The sequence below is a fragment of the Scaptodrosophila lebanonensis genome, unplaced genomic scaffold (genome assembly GCF_003285725.1).
Source record: "Scaptodrosophila lebanonensis strain 11010-0011.00,11010-0021.00 unplaced genomic scaffold, SlebRS2 tig00001415-arrow-pilon, whole genome shotgun sequence".
Classification (NCBI taxonomy): domain Eukaryota; kingdom Metazoa; phylum Arthropoda; class Insecta; order Diptera; family Drosophilidae; genus Scaptodrosophila; species Scaptodrosophila lebanonensis.
The window spans coordinates 2,235,313-2,255,436 of NW_022060742.1; the positions used below are offsets into that span (position 1 = coordinate 2,235,313).

General features: G+C 38.2%; 1 protein-coding gene across 2 annotated transcripts in view; it reads left to right on the plus strand.

The window, feature by feature from the left end:
* LOC115632082 (lysosome membrane protein 2) overlaps positions 1–20,124 on the plus strand; it is a 32,508-nt gene that overhangs the window by 11,464 nt on the left and 920 nt on the right. Inside the window, exons 2-7 of one of the 2 annotated variants that reach the window (XM_030529042.1) lie at positions 2,537–2,894; positions 15,309–15,400; positions 15,991–16,148; positions 17,732–17,873; positions 18,625–19,338; positions 19,937–20,062. In XM_030529042.1, coding sequence (XP_030384902.1) covers positions 2,546–2,894; positions 15,309–15,400; positions 15,991–16,148; positions 17,732–17,873; positions 18,625–19,338; positions 19,937–20,062 — 1,581 coding nt within the window. In that variant the 5' untranslated portion in view covers positions 2,537–2,545. Of the gene's footprint in view, positions 1–2,536; positions 2,895–13,974; positions 14,168–15,308; positions 15,401–15,990; positions 16,149–17,731; positions 17,874–18,624; positions 19,339–19,936; positions 20,063–20,124 lie in introns of those variants that run through there. The other variant, XM_030529043.1, reaches the window with a different exon arrangement.

The following is a 20,124-nucleotide window of genomic DNA, read 5'->3' on the forward strand; positions in this document are numbered from 1 at the left end:
TTCCATGTTCGATCAGCACTTTATGATGATTGCTCATGTATTACAACATAATCAAAGTCGATTAGAAATGAAGCTGAAATGTTTAAACGGCTGCCACGTGTGTGCCTCTGCAGAACGTATCCAACACCTGTGGGGCCACTTGGCTCTTTAGAGGCAATCCTAAAGCGCCGCACAACAATTTCCGCGAGCAACGTGTGCATAAATGCCCCTCTGAATGCAAATTTATAGTACGAGTGTGTACCAAGAAGACTGAGGCGGAGGCAAAAACAAAAGCAAAAGCAAAACCACAGCAATTCGTGCCATAAAATTAATTAATTTAAACAATAATAAATGTTTTTATTAGCCCGCAAGTGTGGGGCTTGATTAATGGTCAGTGGCGGGCCCACATGCAAAACATTTGTCACTCGGTACGTGTCGAGTACGTGTCGGCTCCATCTCGAGTGCATTTTCATTTTCCGTGCTGGCACAGTTTTTTTCTTGCTCGCCAATTTCAAATGGAGGGCCGCCGTACTTTATTGCAACGACTGTTGCACGTGTCTCGCCAATCTAGCAACGTGACGCTTTCCTGGGCTTAGAAGCGTTCGTTTTCTGGGCCTTTTGCCGGCTGCCGAGGCATGCTCGAAAACAAAAGACTTAGGCAACGAACTTGCTGCGAAGCGCTTTCAAAATTTTTGTTATTTACAAGTATGTTCCATATACACACATACTCTATGTATGATTGCATTATAGTAGTACTAGTATGTGCTTAAGCATGCATTTATAATGTCAATGGCTACGGTCTGCACTCAGGGCAAAATAATTGTAAAAATTTTTAATTAACCCATACCTGAAGCATGCAGCTGACATAACTTTTTGCAAACACAGTGGAAACCGTTTTAGGGGACGTTGTTGGATTCAGAAAATAGTTGGAATTTCTTTAGTTAGCTTGTGTACTTAAGATAAAGGATATAGTATTGGACTTTTCATTTAAATAAAGTTTACAGAAGAATGTGCAGCTAGGAAAATGTATATTTCTCAAGTCTCCAGCCAAGCAAAATGGGCTTCTACTTGAAATGAAAACAAACTAATTTTTTTCATATTCTTTCTGTTTTTTATTCATTCTGATTTACAACTTACTTCTTTTATTTAATTTCTTATCCACTTATGCAACTTTTTTACATACGAAAGTATTGTATTTTGTTTCTTATGTTGGACTGTTGGAGTTTATTAATATTATATAGTATAATAATAGAGCTCTAAGTATATTAAAGAAGAATTGAAAGTTGACAGAAACTACAGATTTAGAAATTACGTAAAAAACGAAGCGATTTTTTGACCTGCGAAATAAATTTGATGATTTTTAATGTAAATAAGAGTCGAACAAAAAAATGTATGAAAAAATTTGTATGCTAAGAAGTGAAGTATCAGCATTTCTCTTAAGGAATTTTCACTGTAAATATAAGCAGTTGTATGGTTAAGTGAAGAAAAAGTTGTGCCTGTCTGTTTTCGGCGTCTGTTACAATTGAGCGATTTCTGAGCCGGCACAAGCATTGTGTAAAACACGAAAAAAAGAGCATTATTTAAACACAATTAATGGCATTTATTTTTTGCGTCTTTGTTTTAATTGCGCAGCTTCCACATACGAGTATGTACACAACATTGTCAACTGCTTTGGGCCAAGTTCAGACGCGTCTGGTCTGACACACTATATTTGTATGTACATATACACATGAGTATGTACGCTTGGCAGTCATTGAGAGGCGCTGCGGCAACGTGTCGGCTCAGACAATGTTTTAATTTGCGACATTTTGGCAGTCACATGGGCAGACACATGGGCAGAAGAAGAGAAGAGTGTAGAAAATATTGTAGACTGCGTTTAATGAGCATAAAATAATTAAGGCCACTTTTAATTTGCGAGCATTTGCGCTTTGTGCAATGAGGAAATACTGCAAGCAAGGCTCCTGCGCCAAGGATATGAAAGGGAAAGGGTTGTGATCTGGCTGCTTGCACATAATATTGCTAAAATGGTGATAAATGGCATTAAATCGGAGCAAAGGAAAAGGCCATTTAATCATATTCAATAAAATAAAATAGCTGCTCAAGCGAATTGTGTTGTTTCTAAACTTATACTCCATTCTGTAGGTAGCAGTAATTATAGAGTGCAGCATATCCTATAGTCCATTAAACATTTGCTCAATGCAAACATTTGAATGCCATTATTTTTTGAATTGTTCTAATCTGTTTCAGTCGCGTTTACAAGTATATCTCTGAATGCTTGCATACTGCTCGCACAACATAGGCCTTGTCTATCTGGAAATTCTAATGGCCAAGCACTTGCGAGAATGATCGCTCAAGCAGCCGACCCTCGACTGATGCTTAGACAATGACCCCAGGAAACGCTTGAGCGCTACATAGATTAGAGGAATTACCTTTTAATTGCCCGCCATAAATAGTTGTTATACAAATCATAACTAAACTAATACGCACTTGACTTTTGTCTCTTTGTTATTTATTCCGTTTTGTTTTTTCTTTTTATTTTGTTCTCCCCTTTCCACAGACTTAAATTATGGGCTTAGATAAAAATTACTTGAGATATGGACGCACTGCTAGAGACCATATACTGGGCTGGGCCAGCTGGAGGCGCGGCAGACGCCAACAGCATCAGCAGTATCAGCATCGGCAGCACCAGCAACACATCCAACAACAACATCAACAGCTGCCATACCAGCAACAACAGCAACAATACCAGCCCCAACAACAGCAACAACAACAACAACATCAGCAACAACAGCATCAGCTTCATGGTGCAGCTGCGACGGCCCAGTGCAGTGGCAGAGAAAGGAGACAACCACATATGACACACCGCGGAATGCCGCTATCCATGTTAATATCACAAGGAGTTAAAATTAGCAATAGTAAGTAGAACTTTATAATTCCTGAACAACTAATTATTTGGATTAAAAATGTGAGCAGAGAACACAGAAGCTCAGAAAGGCCATTTATAATGAAATCAGAAAGCGTTAAGGATGTGCTTGCCTGACTCTTGTCTGTCCATCTCTCGGCCATCGACAGCTGCTTTGTTGTACAAATCATTTCAGTGACAGCCATGTGTATTGATAAATTCATTATACCATGAGGCACCTGATAGAACTTATACTATAAATACTAGACTTGCTAAGCAAATATGCATTCATTTAAAACGTTTTTAAAATACAAAATAGGTAAACAAAAAAGATTTTTCAAAAACAAATTCTCGTTTTTTTTGCAGTCAGTCAAAGAAGCATTAGAAAATCGTTCTCATAAATTTGAACAGAATTTAATTTCCTAGTTTGCAATATTTTTGAATTTATTTGATGAGCGCCGAGATGTGATTGTTATAAGCAAACTAATAATTGACATTGCTGCATCTTTATAAAACATTAAACAAGTTTTTCTCTCCTGGCCAAACGGACAAATGAACATTAGATATTCTCCACTGTCGAATTATTTATGCATCAAATACTGGTAAGCTTGTTTCAGCTGCGCTGAACTCTGTTACCGGTTAGTTACCAAAATAACTAACTTTAAAACAAAGCTGTATCAAAAAAAACTTCCTCTATTGTGTTATCTACTGCCTTGTTATCAGCGCGCATAGCAGAAGCGAAACGAAGTACAGTTTGTGGGCGTAGTATTGCACTAAAATTGAATCGCCAATAACTTCTTTTATATTTTGTTCCGTTACATTTCAAATACAGGAGGAGAACTTCACTTAAAAGAAAATTGTAGATGGAATGGTAGACGAAATTCTTGGGACTCAGAAATATATCAAAAATACTGGTAGGAGTGTGTTCAACACTTCGAATATTGGAATCATTTATTTGAAAACGTTCTTCTGAATCGACTTTATGAAAATATGAACATAAACAAAACAAAAAATTAACAAAAACAATTACAACTGCTGAACGGATATTCACTGATTTTGATGTAATTTCAGAATGAAGGGCAGCATTGGAAAAATATCCCTAATATTTATTTGATCATTATTATTCAACTCATTCAAATTCATAAAATAAATAAAATCTTTAAACTTAAATATTTACTGGAATGCTGAAATGAATCAAAATTATGCAAAGATCTAATCGCTGCTCAAAAATATTATTTGATAATTCAAACCCATAATGCTGGCATGTCGAGGTTTTTTAATTATTCTCTCGATTTCGATTCACTCATTCTCGTCCTATCGGAATAGTTATAGTTTTTTATTAAATTTTAAGGAACACGCTGTTTGTCTGATACAACAGTTTAATAATTACGCCAGTCTCGCATTTTATTTTTAAATAAACAAACCATCTTAAAACAACGATAAGATAAAGATTTTTAGTTTAAAATTCTAAATGCACAATTTACACTCAATACGAAAATTAAGGCGAAAAATTGATCAGAAAATATGCAATTAGCGAACTAAAAGTCAATATCAGCGGCCAAATTGGCTAAAAAAAAGCCTCGAAACAAGAGAAGTCGCAAACAAGTTAAACTTACAAAAATGCCTGACGGCCAAAAGCCGAAAATAAAAAATAAATTAAATATATATGTACAGTGTTTAAAAAAAAACAGCTACCAGCATGCATAGCGTACTGTAAGATAAAAATCGGCAGCAAGTGCAGTTGAGTTTTTGCCACAAAACTGGTCATCCAAGAACTGCAAAAAGCGAAAACAAGTCTTTGGCCAAAAAATTAAAAGCTTAAGGCAAACGAGACTTAAAACAAACAACACATACAGATGCATACGAGTCGGCACGCAAGCATAGACATGCAGAGTAACAGATGTGGGCATGTAAATCAAGGAAACACACACACAGTCAGTCGCACAAACACACACACACACACACACACACACACATACAGAGTTGCAATGACAGAGCTGCCTAGTTAGTGGCGTTGTTCTAGGCAATGGCCGTTGGAACGTTGCGCATACGCGATGGTGGTGGCCGAGCCAGCCTAACTGGCCAGCCCAGTGTGCAAAGCCAAACAAACCATGGCCAAGAACATTGTCGGCTCTCAATCTGTTGGCTCAGCTACTCAGCTACTTTGACAGCCTCAACAGCTGAACTTGGTATCGTTTTTCCCTCTCCTTTTTGGCCATATCGGTTAGCCGTTAGCCATTTCTGTTTCGGTTTCGAATTGCAACTCGACGAATTGTCGGCGATGTGTTGTCGTTTTGATTGCCTTCATTTTGTGCAAGTTCTCGTCAGCGACTCTATTTGTCTGTCTGTCTGTCGTTATACAGAATTATTTTTTAAGCGTTTTGCACTTGACTGTGCCAGTCAGCCAGCCTCTGTGTGTGCTTGTGTGCTTTATAGCCATGTTTGCTGTATGGCTATGCCTTGTTATTGGCAAATTGACTGACTGGCGGTCGGTCTGCTTGTCCGCTCGCCTCCATAACTGACAGATTATCTGATGGATTTTGATGGCAAACTCGCGCACTCGCACACTCGCACACACACGCCTATTGGGCATTGGGCATTAAGTACTTCTGCCTTACGTGAATGCGATTTGATCGCGTACTATACAATATTTACATTATGATATGCAATTAAATACACATTTATCACTTCGTTTATTGTCCCATATAGCCGAGATACTGAACTCGTGCTATTGCGTTTCAATAGGGCGATGTTTCTGAATCACTTTCGGCTTTGGAACGATGAGGAATTTGTAGTCGCATTTTATTAGCCAGATTAACATCCCACATAATTTTATGGTTTTGTGTGCCATCTCGAGACATTCAAGAACTAGTAACCTGTTTTGCTCTTTTAAGTAGAAGCTGCAGGAAACATTTGTTAGTCTTCATAATAGAACATCCGCATCCATTGACTAACAACGATTATCAACAAAAAATTTCATTTTGCTCAACTTTATGTGTAATTCGAGACTCTAAAGCTTATTATTTGAGGCACAGAAGTGAAGAAAGAAGGTCGTACGTTCATATTCATTTATTTATACAAATACATATAAATAAATAGAAGAAAACATTTGTATTAGGATCTTCATTTACCCAAGAATAACCTGAATATGAATCATAGGGACTATGAAATGCATTTTGTTGCAATTTTAATTAATTTCAGACCAATTAATTAATTAATTAATTAATTTAGTTTTCTAATAATTTATATAAGCTTTTATGTAATATTAAATACATTATTAGTTTTAACAACTTTTAGATGCTTTCGTTAAATTTATTTACCAATATTTTAAAGAAGCATAAGAGAAGAAGAGGCCCTAACAGCTAAAAAGCTCAATTTTCAATCTTCTTTTTCTTTTCAACTGATTTTTTAAAAGTTATTTTTAACCATTATTTATAATGCTCTTATTACAACAGTATGTTTGATTTTATGTAACAAATAAGCGTTTATTTAACAACTTTTACTTATCTCTTAGTTACAATTCGAATATTTATTTTCATTTCTGCTTTAAATTTGTATCCATTTTCAATCTTCTTTTTATTTTCAACTGATTTTTTAAAAGTTATTTTTAACCATTATTTATTATGCTCTTATTACAATAGTATGTTTGATTTTATGTAACAAATAAGCGTTTATTTAACAACTTTTTCTTATCTCTTAGTTACAATTCGAATATTTATTTTCATTTCTGCTTTAAAATTGTATCCATTTTCAATCTTCTTTTTATATTCAACTGATTTTTTAAAAGTTATTTTTAACCATTATTTATTATGCTCTTATTACAATAGTATGTTTGATTTTATGTAACAAATAAGCGTTTATTTAACAACTTTTTCTTATCTCTTAGTTACAATTCGAATATTTATTTTCATTTCTGCTTTAAATTTGTCTACATTTTTTTGAGTATTCACATTGAGGGTAATCCAATTGCATCTGAATTTCCCAAATCAGTCGTCCTTCGCAATCATTGATTACTTTTTACAAGTTCATTGGAACAGTGGAAATACATTCTGTCTGTGTCAATTTGTCAATCGTAATCATGAGGTTCAGCAGAGTTTGTTTGCATTAATCAGCGTCTTATGCCTGATAATTTGGTCTTATCAGTAGCGACACGCATTTACTCATCACATTGTGATTGAGTGTGCACCACTGTGCACCATGTGTACCACGTTTGTGCAATTATCATGCAATAGACACAGTGCACAGTCACAGCAGCAGAGACGCAGAAACACGATAAATAAACACAGAAACACAGAAAATAAAAGCAAAACAAAAATGTGCGCGTACCTGAACCAACACTTGACCAATGTAGCCAAATACAACAAATGGTGGGGTGGAGGGAGGAGGGTTCCCAATGCAGAAACAGCAACAACAAATGACAACTACAACAACAACACAAGTAGCCACTGCTGCCAGCTGTAACTGTACACACACACCAACACAGAGACACGTTCGTACTCAAAGAGCAAACATGCAAATGTTGCAAGATCAATAAAGCACGCAAATAAAACAACAACAACAGCAATCGAACAAGAAGAGAGCAAAAAGTGAAACACTAAAAAAATGAAACAAAACCAATGAACGCCGAAACTCTTAGTGCTCACTCTATACTCTTTCCTCCTCTCTATCCTGTTCTGTGTCCGTATTAGGTACATCATTAACCCTAAGAAAACAGTTTCTCGTTTTATTGTATCATTTATCTTCATTAAATAATAATAATAATAATAATAATAATAGATTTTATGACAACTTTACTATGAATGCCTGCTTCTAAGGGTGAAAGGCTATACTAGTTCTACTTCGTCAGATTGATTGTTGGGGCTTTTTTTAGCTTTACATACGAGTATTAAGGCCTAACCGGGGGTCTACAATCGCTGCTCATGGGTGTTACAAACATACATGCCAACAGCTTTGTACCTTAAACAAACTTACTTTTCAGTGAAGAGTATAAAAAGCAGATACTGAAGCTGCGACGTCGACTGCGACCGCAGCGATCCATGAATGAGTCCAAGCTAGGGTAGAGCTCTTGGGAGAGTGCACACACATTGAGAGAGAAGCTGCGAGAGAGAGGAGCAATGCAGGCGGAACAATCGCACAACATAAACAACAACAAATGGTGCTCGCTCCATTCTAAGACGCTGTCTATTTGCCTGGCCCGTTGGCAGTGTTGTCAAATGTAAATACTGAAATATTCAGCAGCTCGAGCGACCAAGTGGTGGTCAGCTTTTCAAGAGGCAGCTGTAAACAATCTGGAAATGCGGCGTCGATGTCGTCGACTGCATTCAAAAATGTGCAAAAGCCCCAAAAAGAAGTTTCGTCTCTGCGTTTGTTTGTCTGTCTGTCTGTCTGTCTGTCTGTCTGTCTGTCTATGCTTGAACTACTCACAAGTCTTTGGCAATAACACGTTGCACATAGATATGTGTGTGTGTTTGTGTATGAATACATGTATGTCAATTATATAATCAGATAGTATGGCACTAGACCCGTTGACAGATGCCCATACATACGTACATACATACATAAATGGTGATTTTGTTCTTCCAAGCTTTTAAATTTGTGAATTTGTTGAAGTTATCCGATAAAAGTTTATTTTTGGGCTAAGAATTTAAGTTGGAAAAAATGTAATATGAAAACCTCCCAAAGCTCTGATAACTTGACATATTTTATTTCTATTTTATGTTACTTTTATATAATTATTATTTTATTTCTGTTCAAATAATATTTGTTTATTGTTTTATTTTCATTTCATTACTACACATACTATATATATATTGCAATTATTCAGGGTTTACAAATGGATTAATGATTACAAGCTGATCGAATCCCCTCCTTATATATTGCCAACAGGAAGTTATCTTCGCAAAATAATTTACTTGCATGCCGAATTCTGTAAACAAGTATTTAACTGAAATTCGCAGCCAGCCTCATGTTTTCAAGCCCTGCTATTTCCCTTCAAGGCGTGTGACTATTTAATGCCCATTCTGAATGCAAATACCGGGATATCCGTTGCAAAAAATGAACACGAGTAAACAAATAAATTAACTGCACGCTCGGGACAATGCATATTCATTTTTTCTTGTGTTCTCCTCCCAGCTATTTGTCATTTATTTCTTTTCGAAATGCCGCAAAACTTCCGCTTCTACTTGTAGAAAACTTTCCATGCTCTGCGCGTTCAACGACATCGACCTTTTTGGGCAATCGAGCCACAGTCGCAGTCAAAGCCACAGTCTCCGCCTCAGCCACGCCCACACACACATACGCACGTACTCGCACACACACATGGACACTAATTGCGTGCCTTATCGGCCTAACCTTCCACCACTGGCCACTGCATATCCGATAAATTACAGATCGGTTGAATTCGTAAATTCTTTAATTAAGGCACGAAATGGACTTAAGTGCAAAACGGTAACGAAGGCTGGGCTCTGACTTAATAAACCAGTCCGAAATGCCACTTGGCTATGCCCTTTGCGGTGCCACTAATCGCTCGTGACACGCAGCTTCAAGCGGAGCCTGTGGGTCACCAATTAAAGAGGCGAATGAGGAAGTGCCGCGAAGTGAGCGAAGGCATTTCACATGCATGCGTCTGCATTCGTTCCAAAGAATTGCAATAATTTGCTTAAACAATAACAGTTTACAATGCACGGACAAATGGACAGAAGGACAGATCCAGAGACAATATAACAATGGGTCGACGGTTGCGTCGCTTTGACAGGCGTTCAAAATGCATGTTTTGTTTCCATTTTTTCTTCTTTCTTGTTCATATGCATAGTCAGCTTGCCACACCCCCCGCCCCTTCGCCATTCCGCTCACCTTCCAGCCACAATTGTGCTGCACGTGCGCCAACGCTGCGGCACGTTCTGAAATGTGCACCTCACAGTTCGTTTTGTTTAGCCGTCAATGTTGGAGCTCAGCTTAGCTCTTTAGCCATTTAAATTGTTTCTGCTTTTGCTTTTGTTTCTCCCTCTCTCTTTGTGCGAAATCTGAGCCAACAATTCCGCATAGAAAACTCGAGTGTTGTTATTGTTGTTATTATTGCTGCTGGCCACTATAATTATGCGCGCGAATTGGCCGAATTGTTGCATTGCGCCATAAAACTGTGTTAGCAGAACTATACCGACTAAGTGAAGGCGAATATGGGCCACAAATCAGACATCAGACAATTGATTGGCCATGTATCCCCTCCTTTGCTAGTCGCTAACTATTTGTATACACTACCGTTCAACCGATTAGACCAGATAGATGGACATTAAAGTCAAAATCGATCTGGTGATTTTCAGAAAGTTACTCGCTCCTATACCGATCGGTTTTCAATTTACAATTTCCAAATGATCGAAAGCTAAACATATTTTACAAGTCCCCTTCATCTGCTGATTCAAATGGCTTAAAGGACATTAGTTAGAACATTTCTTTCTATTTATTTATAAAGATGGTTACCTTCATATCGGACGAATATATAGACATTCCCGAGCTACACAGCAATTCCTTGGCAAAATCTTGAAACTATTCAGCTGAGTGGCGCTGTGCGCAACTGTTTGTATACACTAAGTACACTCGTGTATACATACAAAGCTATAGGTATCACCTGAAGGGGCCTATAAAAAAACACTTTCAGCTGTAACTCTAACAAGGTGGGAATAATAATGGCATTTAGCCATAAGCGAGTGTGGGACAGTGAGGGGGCCGCTTGAAGCCAAAGTAAAATTGGCTAAAAGAGCCGACTAAGCAACCATAACATGTGGGGAGCATTAACATAAGCAACTCAACCAACCAGCCACTTAAAGTTCACAATTTTAAATGACTTGACACTTACGAGTTACAACAATTCGAGTGCCCGTAACTGAGCAAATCGTGTCTATATCTGCGCCTGTGTCTGTGTCTGTGGTACTAGTTGGCGGAAAATGCAAGCCAAGCTGGTGGAAAACAAACTTAAGCCGTGTAGTTAATATGTTGAGCAAACAAAAACAGCACATAGCGGGCCAGATCGCCTTTACATGTGGGGCGAACAATCCGATATACTTGTATATATTTCTTTCTTGCTTCAATTGGACGATCACGTTCCGGGCTGTTTATAATTACGAGACAGAAGGTGAGGCTTTCGCATATGGGTTCAATGAGTTTTGTATTAACGGGGCAGAAGGCGTAATGAAAAGTTTATTTTATTTTACCAAAATTAATTGATTAAAGGGAGCGATAGATGCTAGATAGTTTGTTCATAAATAAATGGCAACAAGAATGGGCCAGCAGTAGATATTTTAATTTTTTATTTAGTACATCAACAATAATTCTGTCGATTATAATAATTGAAATATATTTTAACATCTTATATATATTAACATAAAAAATAAAATGATGATATAACTTAATATAAATTTAAATTTAAACTCAAGTTAAAAGATAAGAAAGCCTAACACAAAGCTGTACAATAACGTCTATTCATGCCTCCGACACGTTGGGGGAATTTTATTTGCCAGTTGGCCAGCTATGCCCCGATTCACAGCCATATGTGGTCAGAGACATTGTAGACCTAAAAAACTATACAAAACTGTACAAGAAGTAAGTAGAGGAGGAAAATTAATTCTATTTGAGAACTAATTCGAACAAGTAAGGAGTAGAAAGAGAAAGAGGAAAAGAAAGATACAAAGAGAGATAGAGAAACAGGGAAAGAGAAAGGTGGAAAGAAAGAGAGTGAGAAAGAGAAAAAGAGGTGGGGGAAAATTCAAATGCCATCATCTCTCATTTCAACTAGAATGTTGGATTCTACAGTTTTTAAAGAGGCTGGCTTTAGCATTTTTGATGTGCATTTGTGATGCCGAAAATGATAATAAGTAGGAGCAGCTTAGACTATAAAACTTATACACTTCAGTGACAGAAGAGAAACCTCCCCTGTCTATTCAGCTTTTCTACATTTTGCACAACTTGCAACTTGCAACTACAAATCTTATCTCAACCAATGCGCTGCCATCTGAGCCTAAACTCCAACTGTTGGCTCCAAATCTTCAAAGCTATTACGGCTTTGTATGCAACAAATTGTATAGATAGGAAAAACTATCTGCCAGCTACTAGAGCCACATTAATGGTACTATTGTCAACTGGCACTGGCACTGGCAATGCACCACTCGGTGGCAAATCAATAGTGTGCCAAATGCTTAGCGACCATGTCGGGGCAGCTGGTGAGCAGAGGACTCAGCGACTGAGCTGCAATTGCAACTGTCAGTTGTGCGGCACACGAAACGCAACCTAATGCCTTTGTTGGCATATACTCGTACTAACTTAAATATAATTAGCCATATTAACGCAATGCTAACTGCTCCCTGCTCGCTGCTCGCTGCTCACCCTTTGGCTGGCAACAGCAACAGCAACAGAAATCGAATCGGATCGAATCGAGTCGAGTCGAATCGGCATGAATGGCACGCTTTTGTGGTCTGTTGCGGCAAGTTCGCGAATTTGGGTCTGTATCCGCGTATCCGAGTGCGTACTACTCGTATACGCGAGTAGTGTGTATTCCCTTGACCTTGACGACTGTGCCCCCAAAATAAAATGTTGATATTATGTGCGTCATGTGGTTTTAATACTCATATGTATATATATATATTTTTTTATATACATAGCATATGCTTGCGCAACTTTCTCTGCACCAGCACCAGCACCAGCGACAGCGACAGCACCAGTTTTATGACCCGAACATTTTAAAGGTAACTTCGACTTGGCTGCGACTGCGACTGCCACCTTCAGGGTCAGCTGTGGCTTTCTTGGGATCGACAGTGGATCAGATCGAAATGTTTTGACAATTAACGCCAGATTTTAATTTTCGCTTAATTTTTGCTTGTTTAAATGCATTTTGAAAAGTTGATTTATGTGCCATGACGGGATCGCAGCGACGACTCGAGAATATGCGCAATTATATCAACTCGCTATATATACTCGCTCTTATCGATTTTACGGGTCGAACGAAGGCAAAAGCGCTGACTGGGCTGCTTCGGCCAGCAACTGCAACTGCAACTGGCACAACAACAAACAGCAACAATAAAAGTAATGCAAACAAATTAAATTTAAATATTTTTTATGCTGGACCTTGCACTTTTTCGACTGCTTTCGCGACCGCGTGGTGTGCTCATGCAGAGCCGGTTCTGACCACAAAAGGGACGGCCGCTGTCTCCTACTTTTAATATTAAGTTAATCAATAAGAGTCATCCATAACATGTCCCTTTCCTTTCAGTTTAAATTTAATTTATTGACTATAAATTTATTTTGCGCACCTTTCTGATTGATTTCAAAACTTGTACAAGTCTGAAGCAAGGAACCAAATGTGTAAGTTTTCTGTTGTTGAGATGAGCATTTTGTTAGAGTTCGTGGAAAACTGCAATTGTACAGATATTTCAGAGCCAGACGAACTATATACATGTATATAGGTGTAGAGCAATAAAGGGAACAGACCTTCTAGTACGGCCGCTGTCTCCTACTTTTAATATTAAGTTAATCAATAAGAGCCATCCATAACATGTCCCTTTCCTTTCAGTTTAAATTTAATTTATTGATTATAAATTTATTTTGCGCACCTTTCTGATTGATTTCAAAACTTGTACAAGTCTGAAGCAAGGAACCACATGTGTAAGTTTTCTGTTGTTGAGATGAGCATTTTGTTAAAGTTCGCGGAAAACTGCAATTGTACAGATATTTCAGATGTATAGTTTTAGAGCAATAAAATCTAGCTTAAACGAATTTGTTTTACAAATGCACAGTCCATTATTGGATTAAGCTCACATGTTCCTTTTATCAAAAAATCAAATGTTAAGCTGTGAGCTTTTCTGTTTTAACTTCTCCAACCAGCTCTACTACTCATGATTTGTGCTTGATTTCATTTAAACGCCCCCATCTTGAAGGCGGCCCCTCACACAATGACCCCTCAGAACCGCCCCTGTGCTTGCTTCTGTCTGCATTCTGCAGTTTTGTGGCTAAACAGCCTGAAGACGCAACAGTCGCAGCCAATTTGTTCTGTCCATCAGTTCGTTGACGAATCGTGTGTGTGTGTGCGTGTGTGTGTGTGTATGTGAGAAGTGTGTCTCGAAACATAACATAGATCAGCAGTTATAATAGCCATGCTCTGGTCCAATGTGTCGCCAAACTCGTTGGCTTTGTATGCCAATGGCTTCTGGGCCAACATCATTACATGCCATACGCCCACGGCCACTATTATATTGCTGGCCACGCCCACCACCGCCCCATCGGCAGCGAAATGCAAACCAGGTGCGAATTCTCCAAGTGCCTGCGTTAATTAAACAATTGTCAATTCTCCGAAAGAAAAAAAAACAGAAAAAATATCTCAGCAGCGCCTCCTGGTTGAGTTAAAAATTTTGGATGACATCCGTTGAATTTCCCAACCGTTGCAAAAAAAATAAAATAAAACAATTTTATGCATAAATCGTATCGTAAAGCTGTGAGGTGTGAATTGTTAAGGGAATGGGCGCGTCGAAATGCCTAAACAATGACTTGTGGAAATATTTGCATGTTTAAATATCGGCTGACGTCTTCTTCGATTGTCTTAGGTACTCGTACAGTATACTATATGAGTATGTAGTGCTTCTAAAGACTATAGGCCTTGTTTGTAGAATGACAACTCAGCTGACATCTTGGGATTTTTATTGCTAAACTATTTGAACATCTGTCTCATCTGGACTCTGATTTACATCATTGGAAGTTTTCTAGTTGTTTGCTGAAAATAAATAATAAGCGGGCACGAATTCTCCACAGTCTGTTAATTTTAGAGAGGTATCTACTTAGAAGTGTATAAATAACCGTTCGCTGCTAATTTTCTTCGAAATATTGACGAACCTAAAAAAAAGGCATGCATATACTCGTACTTGTTGACCGTCATTCAATTGTCTTAACGGATTTTAAGCAAACTCTCTTTTCGGGCGGGAGTTACGTACTGTAACCAAATATATCAAAATAGTGTTAAAAAATGTGAAAGAAAGTGTTGCCAAGTGTTACATTTAAAGTCAAGAAAATAGACTCGTCCAGTATTTCTCTTCAATTTCTATTATTTCTTAAAATTCCTATTACATCTTCATTAATCTTAGGCTTGGCCAATATTTCTCTAGTTCCTATTATTTTTTTCTCACTCTTATCAGCTTAGCGTAATTTTTAAAAATCTATTGAATTACCTTCTAATGATAATATAATTTAGCTCACACATACTTGTACATATAGAAAAAGCAACCTTCAACTCGGGATGTGTGTCATATTCTTATCAGTCGCAATAAATAATGAATTTGACGTTTAAAATTAATTGCCTATGTTTTTTATATGTGAGATTAATTGTCATATAAATATATGTATGTATATATTCTTCAATTTAATTGTTTGTTTTCCCTTTGTTTGCTTCCAGATAGACTAGCTGTGATAATTATTGGTATAGTTACATTAATTTTAGGCATAGTTTTATCATCAATACCATGGCTGGACTATTTTATACTAAAGGTAAGTGAAGACTCTTTCTAACTTATTCGATCGGCTAGATTAAAAAAATATGAATATAGAAATATTCTCCCTGAAGATCGATAGCAGTCGATCGACCCACTTTATCAGTGCTTCTAAAACGAAGGCTTCAACGCTTTCTTCAGGGTGTCATGAAAGGTTGATGTATGGAAATCAAAAGAAGTAATTGGGATAATGCTATAATACATAATGCACTTGTGAATTTAATTTTTCGGCTGCTCACAAAGTCTTCTGAAAGCCCATGTGGGCAGTTGGTTTTCCAAAATATCTGAAAACTACTAGCAAGCAAATATGAGATTGGCAGATATTTGTCAGAAATAAATAAATAACAATGTCAACTGTTCCCGAAACACGCCTTGATTAAGTTACTGATCCATAGAATAGATTTTCCAAATTTTGAAACGATAATAAAAAAGAAAGGCTTAATAAGATCACAAAAACATTTTTAATTTATATTTTAGATAATGACTAATGATTACGTACTTACGTAAGGTTGTCTAAAGATAATTAGCTTGTTAACATTTTGGTATATTTTGTAAACTTAAACTTAAAATTGGAATTGTGTTTTGCAGAATTTAAGGCTGTGGAATGATACATTAAGCTATCATTATTGGCAAAGGCCTGGAGTTATACGCTTAACCAAGGTATACATATACAATGTGACGAATCCAGATGGTTTTCTCAGCGGCGAGAAGCCCAAGCTGCAGGAGGTGGGACCTTTTGTCTACAGGTAAGCAATCAATTAATTCTACTTCGGCAAATTATAGTTCAATTAAAACTGAAAGCACAGCTGTCACGCCTTTTGAACATATAGTATGTGTGTAGTAAATATATACGTGTTTGGAATTGCTTGCATCATGAATTTTGATTAAATAGGTGCTAGTGTGAGGTCAGCAAGAAAACAGAATATAAACTTCGGCATAGAACATCACAAAGTAGCTCGATTTAGTAGCGCTATGGTTTACATAAATTGCTGAAAAGCTTCAGTTTAACGATGATTGATGTACAATGAATCGAAGCTATATTCAAGATACTATATTCAAGATATACGCTTGCAATTTACTAATTTTTAATTTTAATTTAACACCTCATGTCCAACGCTGCAATTAGGCGGGCAATTAAAGTTGAAATTGCAGCCAACACGCGTACCTCTGTGCAGTCTTTTTTTCCAATACTTCCACTTCTTGTTAATTGATGCCCCAAACAAATACTACTTACTTAGTATATATGTATAATACATGCACAAGTATGTTCGTATAGAAGCATTGAGTGTTACAACATCGCAAGCCAGCAAGTAGGAGAAGTGTGCCGCAATTACTTGCCACTAAGCCAAGTAGTTATAAATGCGTTGGCAAACAGGGCACTGACCACGCCCACTTTTCAAAGCAGTGCAGCCAACGACTTGATTGAAAGGCGACGACTGATCAATCAGCAAACTACCGATAGCTGATGATGACCCGCTAATTGCCGCTAATTCCGACTTGACAACTCAATGGAGACGACTAACTATGGTTAGATTGTGCGTAGAAGTTTGGAGTCGCACTCTGAAATGAACAAATGAAAAATTAAGCATAGATAGAGTACTTAGAGATGCTGGTTAGGGACAAGTAGAATCTGGAAGTCTACAAAAACTAAAAACCACTTCAAAGAGCTCTAGAGATTAACTAGGCCTAACTAGACCCTTCACATCAGAGAGGCCATTCAGATTCCTAACAACTCTAGCTAACAAAAGCGTGTGAAGAAAACAACCATTTATTTATTAAACAAATTGCCAAGTGTTTAAAAAAGTGTATTAGTTTCAATAAGCTTTGCAAATCCAACTAACAAAAACGGCTGCCAACTGAAAAAACTGCTGAGTAAGCGGCGCACTCTCAGAGCCATATTGTGGAACAAAAACTGCGGTCGTTGAAATGACAATGCAAATCGCTGTAGCGTCGAAAGACGCGCCCAAAACGCGCCAAAAACGCCGCAATGACTCTCTTGTGAACTTTTTGTGCATTTCATTATGGTTTATTGTGATCTTAATGGGCCAAGTTAGTAGCGGTAGCGGCAGAGGCAGAGGCAGCGACAACCGAATGAACTTGACATTCAATTGCGCTTTTGGGATTGCCCGGCTTGAATGCTTAGCCCTGGCCCTGACTTTGGACCACATACTAAACAGTATGTCGTCGTAATGCGGCGCGTGCTGATGAAACCCTAAAGATAATAAAAAAATAAAACCGCAAGTGACACGAAAACTAATGTTTCTCTTTATTTCTTTCGCTTGGGTGTGTGTGTGTGTGTGTGTGTGTGTGTGCGCGCGTGTATTTGCAGAGAAGACATGGAGAAGGTGAATGTGAAATTCCACGAAAATAATCTAACGGTGTCATATCAGCATAAGAAGATACTACAATTTGTTCCTGAACTGAGTATAGATAAGAATACGCCCATAGTCACGCCCAACATACCGTTGCTGGTAAGTCTAAGCATCTAAGTATTAAGGGATCCAATAAAACGGGCAGACGGGCCAATAGTTTGCAAACAAACTGCTTTGCTTTTGATTGGTCAGACGTGTTTATACTTGTATGTAAATAATTTGCCCATCTGAGCATAGCTTAAAACATTTACTCATCTCAAGCAGTTTGGGCAGCAACGTGGACTTAAGCTCTGGTCAGATAGGCAACTATATCTGACACATGTATGTCGTGAAGTTAATTTCAGTTAAAAAATAATAAACCATTAAAATAAAAACGTTTTTACAACAACAAATCTGATTTAGATCTAATTTTTAGTTAGCTTCTTCAAATGTACGAAGTACTTCAAATTTGTGCGCAAAGAATTTGTTTGTCTGACCACAGCTCCAAAACTGATCTTTATCTCATCTACATTTGAAACGAAAGTTTTTCTTGTGCAGTAATTACTTGTTATTGAAATTATAATTTTTTCTAAATAACTCTCAACATTTATGAGCAAATAGTTGACATGTCTAATTTAATAACTCGAACTAATTAGCACATAAGCTAGTAACTTAATTTTCTAAGTAAAATGACTCTTGATTGGAAAGAAAGCTTCTCATCCATCTCTGCTTCTTTATACGATGGATTCCTTAATTAAGCCGTTAGTATTTACTAAAATTTAACTTCTGGCAAAATACAATTACAACCTAAACTAGGAACTTAGTCTTAGTAGATTTATAAAAACTCAAACTTATGCCTGGTTGCTTACAGACACTCACCAGTCTGAGCCCCAAGCTGGGCTACCTGCTGTCGAAGACCATATCTGTGGTGCTGACAGCAGCCAAGTTCAAGCCCTTCATCAACGTAACTGCCGATCAACTGGTCTTTGGGTACGACGACGCTCTGGTTAGCCTGGCCCATCGTTTCTATCCCAAGCACATGCGCCCCATGGAACGCATGGGTCTCCTGCTGGGGCGCAACGGCACTCTGACCGAGGTGTCGACCATCAAGACGGGCTACAACGGCATGGAGCAGTTCGGCTACATCGACTCCCTCAACGGCATGGACCACTTGCCGCACTGGAATGAGCCGCCCTGCACCAGCATAGCCGGCTCGGAGGGCTCCTTCTTTCCGCCACGCGATATCACCAAGTCGGATATGGTGCATGTGTACGACAAGGATCTGTGTCGCATCATACCGCTGAAGTATGTGGAGCGCGTGCAAAAGGATGGCATCGACGCGGATCTGTTCCGTTTGCCCAACAACTCGTACGGCGACTCGACAAACAATCCGGACAACAAGTGCTACGATACGAACGATTATGAGGCCATACGAGGACTGCAAAACATCAGTCCGTGCCAGTATGGTGCGCCGGTCTATATCTCCAACCCCCATTTCTACGATGCGCATCCGGAACTCTTGAACGAGGTTGAGGGCTTAGAGCCGCGACGTGAAAAACATGAAACGTACTTCAAAATACAGCCGGTAAGTTGGCGCTCCGTCTTAAAGAAGCCAATATTGTGGATATTGTAGATATAACCAGATAGGTTTGAACTAGCTTTAATCATCATTCAGATTTATCCGTTTTCTTAATTAAATCTTCTTATGTGAGGGCTTTCAATGCTGTATCGGCATTCTTTTCAGTGACGAACCCAAAACTTGGCTGCACGATCCTAATTGTGAAATAAACACGAAATCGTCAGCAGTATGTGTGGTGTGTGGCTAGCCTTTTCTAGAAGATTTTCTTGCTATTTATAGCAGATATTCTAAAGAGGTATCTAGCGTTTTTTTAGCTATTAATAGCGGGGCTTTTAATTAAGTATAGAGTGTTTACTGGCCTTTCTTAGTGGCCTTTCTTGCTATTAATAGCAGATTTTCTAGCGAGGTTTCTAGCCATTTTCCGATAACTGACAGCGATGGCCATTTCTAGATATTCGTTCGAACGTTTCAATTTCCACATCTGCAGAAGCTAGGGGACGAGTTTTAATAAATATTTAAGATGAATTTCTGTGTTCAATCTCAGCGAGCCTTAGCCAGCGAGTAAAGCTGTTCTCTAATCGTTTCAATTTTCATTTTTGTTTAGAAACTTGGAGTGCCGCTCGAGGGCAAGGTGCGCATACAGCTGAACCTGAAGGTGACGCGCGCCAAGGACGTCTATCCGGTGCGTGACTTCCGCGACTTTGTGTTTCCGGTTATGTGGCTGGAGGAGGTAAGTCAGCAACCCATCTCCACCCAGCTATCTACAATCTGTTACAACTCTCTGTCGTATCT